Genomic DNA, 12,346 nt, shown 5'->3' on the forward strand with positions numbered 1-12,346 from the left:
AGAAAAGATCTCGTCCTGCAGCTCAGCAGAGGAGAAACCGATTTAAAAGATGACAGGAAAGAAAATCAAACTAAACTGAAAGTCTGAAACCCTGAGGACCAGACCAGACCAGGACCGACACGCGAGTGTCAGTTCTCTTGAGTCAGACTAAGAATATCCATCGCAGGCACCAACATTTTCCCTTCTTTTTTTTTATTTTTTCCCCTCCGCGGCCCCGAATTCTTGGCGATGCGACGAACCAAAAACCGGATGAACCAGCGTTGATTTCTTGGGGTCCCATTTCTTCTTTAATTACCCCTTTTTCCTTTCTATGTTTCTTTTCTCTTCTCTCTTCAGTTTGTTCCTGATCTTGGGTTCCTGACAACTCACTCACTGTGATCCCGACCGCTGAGGTATGTACTGGACCGCACTATGTCATTGTCCCCCCTTCCCAGACACGAACCGAACACGAACCTCGATCTTCTGGTCTGATCGTGATCGGCTCCGCTCGTCATCAGCCCTACACGAAGAGAACCTACATATAACAGTTCATCATATTAACCACACAAGTCTCTATAGTTTAGCTGTTTTCGATAAATCTCACGCAGATCTCGAAATTACCCAACCCGCATCCCTACCTCTCACTCGTAAACGGAAAGAAAGAACGAGCGAAAAGAAACAAAGCACGAATAATCCAACCCAACCATCATGGGCGCCCGCATCATCCCCCTCATTATCCTCCTGGTCGTCGTCTCCGTCCTCGCCGTGATCGGCTACATCGCATGGAGTATCGCGCAGGAGGTCACGCGCACGACGCGGTCGAAGATGGAGAAGAAGAATGTTTCTTGGACACGCGATGGCATGAAGGTCGGCGTGAAGGAGTTGAGGGATGAGGAGTATAAGGATCGGAGTCAGAGGTTCTTTTTTCCCCTCCCCTGCTTTATTTTCCTCTTGTTCTTGTCGGTGTGTTTCATGGATGGAGTTGGCTAATACCGAGTCGATATAGCGTGCTCGTCAACATGTGGAATCATACCTCGTTTCCCGCGTACAAGAATCGGTTGTGGAATATGACTGGGTCGGCGGATGAGGGGAAGCAGTCGGGGAAGAGGGATTGAAGATTGATTGGGATGTGAAATGGGGGTTTGTTCTTGCGAAGAGAGCTTTGTTTTCTCTTGCAAACTCCTCTAGTCGGTCTTGCTTTTATTTCTGGGCAGGCTGTCGAGGCAAAGGAAACCGGTTACCTTATGATACCAGTGCCATTTTGGCGTTCTTTCTGACGATTTCATTTGATAAGATGTTATATGATGATACCTCAATGATTACAACTACTTTGTCTTCTTCTATCTTCTCATTCACTCCGTCTCTAATATCTATAACTCTATCTACTGCTCTGGGTATAAACACCGTTCTCAACACAACTCCACTCAGACCTCCCACATCTATATCTACATCTATATATCAGCTCCCTCCCCGGTTCGCATAATAACTCTCATCCTGATTCAGCAAATAGAACGGCTCCGGCTTCGGCTCCCAACTTCCCCCGTACCACACCGGCGTCGTCAGGCTCTTCGGCGTGTCAGTGCGCTTCTTGCGCGAGAACACATGCTCGAACGTCTTGGCCCACTGCACGCGATTGTTCAGCCCCTCCAGGTCCCAGAGTTCCTGCAGAAAGTGCAGGATGGAGGAGTGCGTGTAGGCCGAGTCTTCGGCGTACATGGTGCCTTGGTCGTGGATGAGCGTGTTAGGCTCGATGTATGGGGAGATGAGGAAGGCGGGGACGCTGGGGGAGTTAGCTCATGCTTCGGTTTTCTCCAGGTCCGAAATTAAAATCGAAGGTAGAATGGGGAACCCACCGAACACCAAGCCGGGTGAAATCATAAGTGACGTGATGTCCCTCCGACTCTCCGTCGAAGACGATCTGATCGTCAGGTCGAGGGACGTTCGCTGGCGGCGGGACGTGGTCTGCGAAGCCGCCGTGTTCGTCGAAGTTGATGATGATCAGACTATTTCGATCAGTGTTGTTCCTTCAACACAGGACAAAGAAGTGCCCAGGAGAAGGGTTCATGGCGACTTACGCATTGTCCCAGTATTTGGACTTCCGCACTGCATCGTATACGTGCTTAATTAGCTGCTCGCCCGCCGCCATGTTGCTCTTTGGGTGCATGGAGTCAATGGTGCAGCATTCCGGGTTGATGTAGGAGAAGGTGGGCAGGGTTTCTTCTTCCAGATCTCGGTAGAAGTCACTGGCGTGGGCGAGACGGTCCATGGCGTTGTCTTGAACCCACTATTCATATTCTTAGAGATATTCGGTTGAGATGAGGGGGTGGCTGACCTTGTACATCCATCCGTCGATGATATCTGTTTCGTAGTACTGAGACGATGTTAACGTTCATGTGCTCGGCACGCTCGTTCGGGGGAGAGTGTCAGATATACATTCTTCCAGCTAATCCCCTTATTACTCAACGCCTCAAAGATCGAGGTCGCACATGTCGTCCCAGTGACATTGTAAAAGAACCCAGCAGCCTGGTTATTATTGTCTAGATACCCACAGGTCGAGCCCGAGGTCGCAAACTGCCGATTCGGATTCGTAGGCCCCGGATGTTCCGCGAACTGGTCCCGTCAGTCAGCTTTTAGTCCTATCTGTCGCAATGCAACCTCTCTGAGCCCAACTCACATAAGAATCCCAGAACGCGAAACTCTTCGCAATCTCCGCCAGCGTTGCCGACTTCTTTTCATCGTACGCCTTGATCACGAACGACGCCTCCCCCGGCGTGGCTTCGTACTTCTCCGACTGCCGCTCAATGAACCCCGCCATGTTGGGGGTGTCATCGTTCGTGGCGTCCCATGTCCGATAGATCTGGTATGTGACGCCGGCGAATTCATGGTCCGGGTCGGCAAGCGGTACCTCGGTCTCGAAGGGCGCGGCGCAAATGTTCAGCGGCTCATCCCAGACTGTCCAGTTGGGGTTGGTGTACTCGTTGCAGTAGGTGACGTTGCGCAGGTTGTCGATATCCGGATGGAAGTCCCAGTACCCGGCGATGTTGTCGAAGGAGTGGTTCTCCATCATCAGGTAGATGACATGTTTGATCTGAATTAGACGGTCAATGTTTCTGCTCTGCGTCGGAGTGCCGATGAGGTAAGGTGATGTGATGATATGAGGTACCGACATTGGATCGGAGATCACTCCAGACTTCATCTTTCCGCGAATGAGGGAGTGCGGAAGCGCACGCGACCAGCGCCGGTACTAGGACAATAGGCGATTTCATGACGGTTGCTCAATCGTCTCAGGTTGTTCCGATGCGATTGAATCCTTTTGGCCTTTCTGTCCTCATTGCCGGTGTGGCGATATTTATTTCCATTCCAACCCATCCGCAGTCGATCGGTATCTCGTCGCGTCTCCGATGACATTCCAGCATGCCCTCCACCGCAAGATATGCGCAGCGGCAGGGATCGAGATACGGGGCATTCCGCGCTTTCACCGCCAGATGATAGGTAAGGCCCATGGTGCTCATTGCGCATGCGCGGAACACCAGCCTCGTGAGACATCGTTGCAGGAGGAAGTGCGGAGGGCTCCGGCGGTCGTGTGAGCAATCCGTCGAGGCTAGTTCACTGGATGCCGCGGTGAGAGCGATAGCAGACCTCCGAGCTCAGCTGCGTCGGAGATAATGGCATTCGATGAAGTCGATGCCCTAACAGGCAGGTAGCAGAAGAAGAACCTCCCGGAGAATTGTGACGGCAGACGGTGGTCCATTAACTAACTCACTAGTCGGCAGTCTCCTTACCGCCCATGCTCGACAGACTTCAATGTGGCGGGAAGGCAAAGAACCCAGACAGATTGACAATGTAGACCAAAATGCAGGAATGCAAGGGCCCAACCCAATCACACTGGAATGTCCAGAAGCGGGTCTCTTCCCCGTCTGCCCGTCCGCCCGTTCGCCAGCCAGATGCTCCGAGGATAATCTCCCCAAGTGTGATTGGAGGCTGCTGAATACCAGCACCCACCCTTCCTGCCTAGATAGGCTTAGTAAGCTGATCTGGGCTGTCCCAAGCTTTCAGGGTCTCCACTTCATAGTGGGTCCGCATCCCCGAGCCGAGACCAATCAGAGGCCCACGTGCCGGCACCTTCCCCTCCTCCGCAGCAGATGACCACCAGCCCCTCCGGCACGTTGTCGGTCATTCTACCTCGATAGGCCACCTGATAAGGAACACGCGACGGTCCTCTGCGCTCTGATTGACTCTTGGATATCCGGTTATCTAGTTCTTCGTCCTCGCTTCTACAACTTGCCGTTGTGCTTGACCTCACGAAGTGGAGTCGGGCGACTTTGTTCATAGTATTTATTCCATCAATCTGAAGACGGATTCCCTCACTACCTACCTACCTACCTACCTACCTACCTACCTACCTACCTACCTATCTACCTCTATACATTTTGTCTCCTCTCCTCCCCTCTCCTCATCCCCGATCTCACGGTCGACATCCTCTCAAAATGTCCATCTCCTCCCTCAAGGGCCTGCTTTCCAGCTACTCGCCCATCTCCGAATACTCCCCCGATCTAGAAAAAGAGTACCAGCTCCCCCTACAAAATGACGCCAGCAGCGACCTCGAGTCCAGCTCCGGCCAGTCAAGTTCCAGCCCAACCGAGAAGAAAGAGTCGAGGTTCTTCGACGGCCGCACCGTCTCCGATGCCATCATCGGCTTGTCCGACGGCATGACCGTGCCATTCGCTCTCACGGCGGGTCTTTCAGCCCTCGGTGACACCAAGGTCGTAGTCTTTGGTGGGCTGGCGGAGCTGATCGCAGGCGCCATTTCGATGGGATTGGGGGGCTATCTAGGCGCGAAGAGTGAAGAGTGAGTGCTATTCCTTTTCTAGCTCTTTCCCTTTCATCTGCCCCCAAAAAAGCACCTCAATCTCCAACCCATATCCCAGGACCTAACTAACCACCACGAACCATCAATAGACAATCCTACCACGCAACCTACCAAGAAACCTCAACCGAAATCCTCACCAATCCATCCTCCACCACCGATACCATCACCTCAATCTTCACCCCCTACGACCTTCCCCCCGCGCTCGTCTCCGAACTCACTGCCCACCTCTCCACCTCCCCCATGCTCCCCTCCTTCCTCATGAACTTCCACCACACCATGCCCGAGCCGTCCGGCTCGCGCGCCCTCGTCTGCGCCCTCACCATTGCCCTAGGCTATTTCATCGGCGGGTTCGTGCCCCTGGTCCCGTATTTCTTTGTCGGGCCGACAGACGCCTATCTAGCGCTTAAATGGTCGATTGCGACGATGGTCGTGGCGTTGTTTTTGTTCGGATATGGAAAGACGTGTTTTGTGAGTGGGTGGAAAGGGAAGAGGAATGTTAGAGGGGGTGTCGTGGGGGGCGTGCAGATGGTTCTTGTGGGTGGGATTGCGGCGGGCTCGGCGATGGGTTTGGTGAAGGGGTTTCAGATGTTGGCGAGTTCGTAGGATTTTTGGTGTCCTTTTGGGAGGTTTTGGTTTTGGAAGAAAAGCTTGGATTGGACTGGATTGGATTGGATTATACGGAATTGGGATGAGGAGCACAAACAGACTGACTGACAGAGAGAGTCTCGAGTGTACATGTATAATGTACATACCTACATGCGCACCGGTATGGATTTATCGCCCATCAGTCAGTCACTTCACTATCGATATGTGATATACGATACTACTACAGATACCAATAACTACTACATACACTGTACACCTATGCACCTACTTGGTATCACCAACACCTACACACCTACTAAACACCATCAACACGAACAAATCCCACAGCAAACTCCGTAAGAACCCCATCTCATCTCATCCCATCCTATCCATCCAGGTCAGATCAACCACTCCGACCTCTCAAATCCACCTTCTCTAACTCCACGACCGGCAACCTCGCCATATGCAGCTTCGCACTCGCATACGGCACAAACCGCGCACTAAACGGCTTCCTGGTGACATTCACATCCACCGGCGGCTCATCCGCAGTCCCATACTTAAGCGGCCAATCGATCTGCACGGCCGCCACGCGCAGCTCGATCGGCGGGGCCCCGAGATCCCAGATCGGGTTCTGCAGACGATCGATGTTCTTCGTGACGATCTCAATCTGCGAAGGGTCGATGGCCACGTTCCACGGCGAGGTGGGGTGTAGGGTGATGTCGAAGGTGTGGCCCGGGGAGGTGGTGTTGGTGGGTAGTTCCGTGGTGATGTTGGTGTAGTCGATCGGAGGGGATTTAGTGGGGGAGTTGGAGACGGCGAGCGCGAAGAGGAGAGGCCCGTAGTAGATAGCGGCGGTGTTGTTAGGGAGGGAGACGACGCGGGGCGTGGTGGTGAGGGTTAGCGTGAGGGTTGTGGGGGATGAGCTGGCGGGGATGGAGATCGTGTGCAGGCCCTGGCGGGAGGGGGAGAGGGGCTTGGGGGATTGCTGGTTGACTTGGATGCGGCTTTCGGGGCCTGCCCAGGAGGGGATACGGATGGAGAAGGGGAAGGCGTGGGAGTTGGTGATGGTGTAGGTCCAGTTGAAGGCGAAAGGGTACTGCGTGTCGACAGAGATGGAGACCCGGTGGTTCTTGGCCTTGTCGAGGGTGGTGGAGACCGTGCCCGGGGTGAGGTAAATGTGCGCCAGACCCTCGGCAGTGCGGACGAACTGGTTGGCGAGGAATTTGGGGTATGCTTGGGGGTGGTTGACCAGGCAGCAGGGCTTTATAGGGTCAGAAAGGATCTTGTGCATTGCATGGGGGAGGAATAAGGGGTGGTTCTTACATATTCCGGCTCGAGACCGAAGATGTTGGCGCGAGGGCCATTGATGGTCCACACGTCAGGGTCCACGGGGTGGGAATAGGGCTGGTTTTCCTGCTGCACGTACTGATGGGCCCACCAGTCCGGGGAGATGGCAGCCGGGAGCGCATTGAATGCCGTCAGTTCGGCCCAGTCGGCGATGTCGTTGTCCCCGAGGTACTGGTAGATCCAGTTCAGAGAGAACATCATCTCGGCAGCAATGCAGAGTTCCGAGCCTTTGGTGGGACTCAGGTCGGTGATGTACTCATCGGCGATGATGGCTCCCGCCAGCGACGTGTGGTATCGAGACAGCAGATCCAACGCCGTCCGCGTCTGAGTCTTTAATTTCTCCTCGTGCGTGTTGCGGTAGATGGCCAGGGGGAACCGCAGACCTAGCGTTCGTCAGCTGGAGTTGTGATATTAGGAGGGAACAAAAGATGCATGCCTTGAGCCATGTTCACGCCGTGAATAAACACCCAGCTCATGTCCCAGTCGTCACCCTCCAGCACTTTCGGATAGGCATCCGGCGTCCAGAACGTCCTCCAGTCGGCTTCGGCCTTGATGCCGCCAGCAATCATAAGGTCCATCGTGTCCCAGAGCAGTCGAGAGTTGTTTCGCGGGTACTTCTCATACAGCCATTGCAAGGGAATGTGAAGCTCGTGGGTACGCCCGGCGCCAAACCCCGATGCATCAAAGGTGTCGCCAGGGTGCTGGATCAAACCGGTGAAGTTGTTCTGGAGCATACTGTGCGCGATCCGAACGTACCGATGCATCGCGTCGACGATCCTGTCGGTCTGGGTCGAATCGGCTTCCGCATATTGCTACAGAGGTTAGCTGTTATTCCTTGTTTTGGGGAACTGATGCTGACAATCAAACCAAGCAGGAGCAGACATCTTCCCCAGAGTCCTCGCTCCTGGGGTGTGGTCTCGAATCCGAGCCAACCATCCTCCTGCTGATGGTCAAGCACGTAATCCAGGTAATACCTGACTTGGTCCTTTAATCTGTCGTCGTCCAGCCCAAAAGCCAGCGGCACGACTCCGTTGAACCAATACGGAGAGGCTTCAGCGAGCCCGGAATACTCGTCCTCGCCGCCGATCCATCGGGAGTTATGAACGAAGCGGTAAAACTCGAACATGTTGCCTCCGAGCCCGTTGGCTCCAAGCTCGAGCTGGTCCTTGAGCCATCCCTGCGGCTTGATGGAGCCCAGGGTGAGAGGAGTGTATAGGGGCTGGGCCACTGCATCTGGTAAGCGAGATGTTTGCTAGATTAGCGAGAAGTGCTCATACGAGTAGTATGGTTCGGCTGTGCGGTAGCCGTCGCAGCAGAGAGCATGAGTATAAGATTACGTATCATCATAGTGATCAATATTCTTGAACCATTGAACTTTTCGGTCCTCTGTGGAGTGCCTACAGCCTCTGAAATATGAGGACTTCGCTATCATCAGGCCATGCGGGGAAGCCAGCAGATCTGCATCGTTTGTCTGGGATAATAATCCCGACGGAAGAATGGAGCCCATCGACATGATTGAGGCGATTTTATGAGGGATGCTCGTATGTCCATTATAGATCAAGCTTCTTGGTCGGAAAAACAACCTTGGCGAGTACCAACCTATGGATATTCATCCTGGTGAAGTTCCGTTGCATTAGTAAACCATAGACCCGATGAATGAGAGCCATTTCTTGAAATCATCTGGGAGTGGACATAATAGCTTCAGTGACGTGAAACTGAGACAGAGCAAACTGAGACAGGACACGACCAACATGCAGGGACTCGACGGTTTAGGAAATGCACCGGTGGAGAGATTCAGGGAGCCGAGCAAGAACGACTTCTCGATCCTTCTAGATGACGTAGGTTACATGATGCCGCATGGTAGTTTTAGGGTTGCACCCGTTCCCAGTGCGGGGATTCACTCTATAGAGAAAGATGTCCGCGGAGAACACACGTAGTATATGCGTCTTTACAAGTGGTCATAGATTAGGCCAGGAAGACGCTCTGAGTACAATTAGGTTTGGTGGGAATCTTGGCCCTTGTGTCTGCCGAACATTGTTCAACAATAAAGACGCCCACAAGAGCAAGGGGCACGACAACAACAGTCAGGGATCATAGAAAGCAAGCCACACACTTTGGACAGTACTTTTATTTAATTGACCCCGCATACTTCTATTAAATCCAATCTAACCGTCTAACCAAATGCAAGGACGACCTGTTGGCAATTTACGCCCCCTCACTTACCCATGTACGGAGTATATAGTAGGGTTACAGAGTGCTCATACACTCTCATTTGAAAGAGTTGATGCAGAGTATTGTTCCCACCCCTTTCTATGACCTCAATATTGATCCATAAATCATTATCGAGCCCACGGCCATAGAAGCAAATGCCAAGGCCAAGGCTTGTACATCATAGATCGCAAACGGTCAATCTACTTACCAAAATAGAACGACAACCGCCCACCGCCAACACCGCCATCTTAACTATAGGCATCCATATATTCTCTCCATTCTATTTCTGTTCTGTCTGCATTACACAGAGCCCACGAATACCTCTCCCAATGTTTACTTATTTGTATCGTAGGCACCTATATCAAAAGGCACGAACGAACGAAGAATGTACAAGCCACATTCCACGCCGCCGCCGCGCCCCAATTTCTTAAATCAACACCTACGTAGCCGCTGCGCCCTTGATAGGATTCATGATCCATCCAACTAGGGCCCAGAGCCGTGGAACCAGCACATTCTCCGAAGCTCGATGGTCTCATACCGTCTCGTTCATTTCATTCCGTTTAGCCTACCTAGTATTAATTAATAGCTGGGTGTGTTTAGGCGGAAGGATTTCTCGCCCTCCGCCGAGCTACCAATTACGGACCCGGGGGCTACGTACTTGGCAAGGGGCACTGCCACGGGCAGTTAGCTGCCAGCAGCGCCTCATTATGAATTAAGTTAGTATTAGTAACTGCTAGGTAGGCTGGAATGAATGCCTTGTCGTTTCAGATCCGCCAATTATGTGGGGTGTGGTTCGTTATGTGCTGCGCCCTACCTATATTCGAGAAGTTCTTAGAGATGTCATTGTTCCGTTGGGTTGTACTGGAGGTATGTATGTATTATGTATGTGTGTTCGTATTTAATACGAAAGGGATAACAGTGGTATTAATGTTACTGTACTCCGTATAGAATGGATGAAGTCTGTTTAAAAACTTTGAATCCTGTTGACGAAATTAGGGTTGATTGACTGCTTCTGGGGTGGCTGGTTATGTGTGTAGATGGATGATATACTTGATGGTACCACTCAATGTCTGCGAATCAAACCGCATGGCCCGACTTGCTAGTGGTATACAGAGATAGTTCCGTACAGTCGATATCAATTCAAAGACAAAGGCAGGATAGACCAAATGCAAAAAATGTAAAGAGAATCGACAACGACAAGATTCGAACTTGCGACCCCGAAGGGATAAGATATCGTCGAATTAATTCGAGTCTTACGGCTTAACCACTCACCCACGTTGCCATTTTCTGCTGATTCAGCAAGATGTTTGGCTAGTTACTTATTTAACTAGATAGTTTTACAAGGAAGAAAGGTAATAAGCTTGGAGCAAGAGAACTAAGTTTGCCGACCGACTGCGAAGGTCTGGGTTGCATTGGTGGCAGAGACCTTCTGAGACAATCGGTCGGCTTGAGAATCTCAGCCCAGAATCTCAGCCCTTGTTGCTCCGGAGTCTGACCCTGAACACGGTCGTTGAGTGTTGACAACGCATGGACCACTGTGCAAGGTACCTTGCCTCGTGCGACATCAGGCAGGTGTAACAAATGGATGTGATTCAGCCTCGAATCTCCTCGTTGTTCCCTTTTGTAAAGATATGAAACAGGTCGTACGGATACTTGATATCCCGTATCGTCGATTACCTGTTGATCAACTTGAATGGCATACCTGGGGAAAGGGCAACGCAGTTCCTATCTGCGGAGTTGTCACCCTAAGCTGTGATAGACATTCGCTGATCGATTATTCTAGACCAATAAGAGCCGATCTGCCAGTTGGAGAACTGCGCCGATTGCAGGATGTGCAGGATGGACTCCTGGTTGAGACGTCCATCTTGTTCTGGGGAAGCAAAGGCAAACTCAAACTCAATGGAGTTGAATCGACGAACTCTGTTCGGCGACCGAGAACAGCAGCAAAGACCGGGTCGCCATAGATTGTGACAATGTTATGAATCATCTTCAAGCGACGGGGTGCTCCATCCATCTAGACCAGACGACCGTGATTGAGTTAACTAATATCTGCGGGATGACCTCATGCAGGATTCAGGCTGACTCGCCGTTCGAGGGAGCGGGCGGCTAGCATCACCTGATGCACCCAGTCCCCTCGAGTCGGTCAGCCACGGCCAAAAGTTGAAGAAAAGCTCGGTTGTGAAAAGAGGGGAGACAGTCGTATCAGCCGATTTCATGTCGGTTGCATGTATCTCTCCCGAACGAGAAGCGCAGGTTTGGGATCCACGGATATCCTGATATCGATGATGTACTATGATGTACTCGACTTGATTGTTCCCTGTCTAACGGCCATGATGTAATGCACGGGAACGGTGGGATACCAGCATTTCCGGTAATTAATCTATCGAGAATTCTAGATTGTCAAGAGCGGGACAATAGATTAATTTGTCGCGTCACAAAAGAGAGACAGACAAAATTTGGGTGCATGTTTTACAGAGCACGGAGTATGGCAACAATACTTCGGGAGAGGCACAAGGGAATCATCAATCAAGTAACCACCGCTGCCCAGCTTGTTGTGGTGGATGATCTCCAGGCCTCAACTGATCCTCTCGTTATTCCTGCTTGGCGCCGGCTGGTCCAAGCTCTCATAATTCCCGGCGAACCCACCCAGGGCCAGGCAACCAACATTATCTATCGTCTAGTTGTCTGTCTCTCATCTTATTTCTGCGTGGCCTTGCGCTGAACGAATACGAGGTCAGAATTATAATAGAACGGGGATAGAAGGACCCCGTAAATTTAAATAGTACGTATGCACTGCCTGCTGGGGAGATTGGGATACGTGGTGTTCAAATCAACCAAGAGAGGCCGATCGCAAGATTCATCCCTTTAATCTTAGCAGTCATCAACGAGGATAGGAAGGGGGGAGACCTGTTGGGGCCAAAGCGGAAACTTCAGTACGATTTGTCGTAAGCGGAAGTAAGGAGCCCTCGAGATGCCGTTAAAAACACCAAGTGAACGTGTGTCCGGTCAGCTGCCAGGACTGCATCCCAAGCTTAATTGCTCAGTCTCCCTCCTTTTTTTAAAAAATTTTATGCACCTCTCGGATGCAGACTGATCATCCAGTCCGGTGCGGCTTGCCGTGATCTTCTTTCTTTCTTCCTTTCCCTGGTGCATCGTATCGTACGGCTGCTCGGCCGTACCGTATGGGACGGTAATATTAATCGCTCCCTTTCCATTTCAGGCATGGTTTCGCGTGCCCAATTATTACCTCTAGACCTGCACATCATTCTCCTTCTCAAATGTCAGTGGGAGCATGGGATTGGGAGGTCAGCTTGTTTATCTGATTACGAGATACGAGGGGAGTGTGCCTTGGAT

At 51.8% G+C, this 12,346-nt stretch overlaps 4 protein-coding genes across 4 annotated transcripts; 2 read left to right on the forward strand and 2 right to left on the reverse strand.

Moving 5' to 3' along the window:
- Positions 1-687: 687 nt before the first annotated feature.
- Positions 688-1,094, forward strand: KD926_001066 (uncharacterized protein; the record flags this gene model as incomplete). The annotated part of the gene is made up of 2 exons (XM_053096624.1): positions 688-896; positions 986-1,094. The coding sequence occupies 2 exons, from the start codon at positions 688-690 to the stop codon at positions 1,092-1,094; spliced, it is 318 nt and encodes a 105-aa protein (XP_052959446.1).
- A 343-nt stretch (positions 1,095-1,437) lies between these two features.
- Positions 1,438-3,175, reverse strand: KD926_001067 (phospholipase; the record flags this gene model as incomplete). The annotated part of the gene is made up of 6 exons (XM_053096625.1): positions 1,438-1,759; positions 1,833-1,982; positions 2,055-2,263; positions 2,312-2,337; positions 2,466-2,589; positions 2,654-3,175. The coding sequence occupies 6 exons, from the start codon at positions 3,173-3,175 to the stop codon at positions 1,438-1,440; spliced, it is 1,353 nt and encodes a 450-aa protein (XP_052959447.1).
- Positions 3,176-4,466: 1,291 nt separating this feature from the next.
- KD926_001068 (VIT1/CCC1 transporter family protein) lies at positions 4,467-5,452 on the forward strand (the record flags this gene model as incomplete). Its single annotated transcript, XM_053096626.1, has 2 exons — positions 4,467-4,828; positions 4,939-5,452. 2 exons carry the CDS (start codon positions 4,467-4,469, stop codon positions 5,450-5,452), a joined length of 876 nt encoding a protein of 291 aa, XP_052959448.1.
- Positions 5,453-5,837: 385 nt separating this feature from the next.
- On the reverse strand, positions 5,838-8,128 carry KD926_001069 (uncharacterized protein; the record flags this gene model as incomplete). Its single annotated transcript, XM_053096627.1, has 5 exons — positions 5,838-6,695; positions 6,758-7,164; positions 7,272-7,593; positions 7,641-8,014; positions 8,059-8,128. The coding sequence occupies 5 exons, from the start codon at positions 8,126-8,128 to the stop codon at positions 5,838-5,840; spliced, it is 2,031 nt and encodes a 676-aa protein (XP_052959449.1).
- Positions 8,129-12,346: the final 4,218 nt, after the last annotated feature.

The sequence above is a fragment of the Aspergillus affinis genome (genome assembly GCF_023601865.1).
Source record: "Aspergillus affinis strain CMG 70 chromosome Unknown NODE_11_length_483380_cov_85_280398, whole genome shotgun sequence".
Lineage (NCBI taxonomy): Eukaryota > Fungi > Ascomycota > Eurotiomycetes > Eurotiales > Aspergillaceae > Aspergillus > Aspergillus affinis.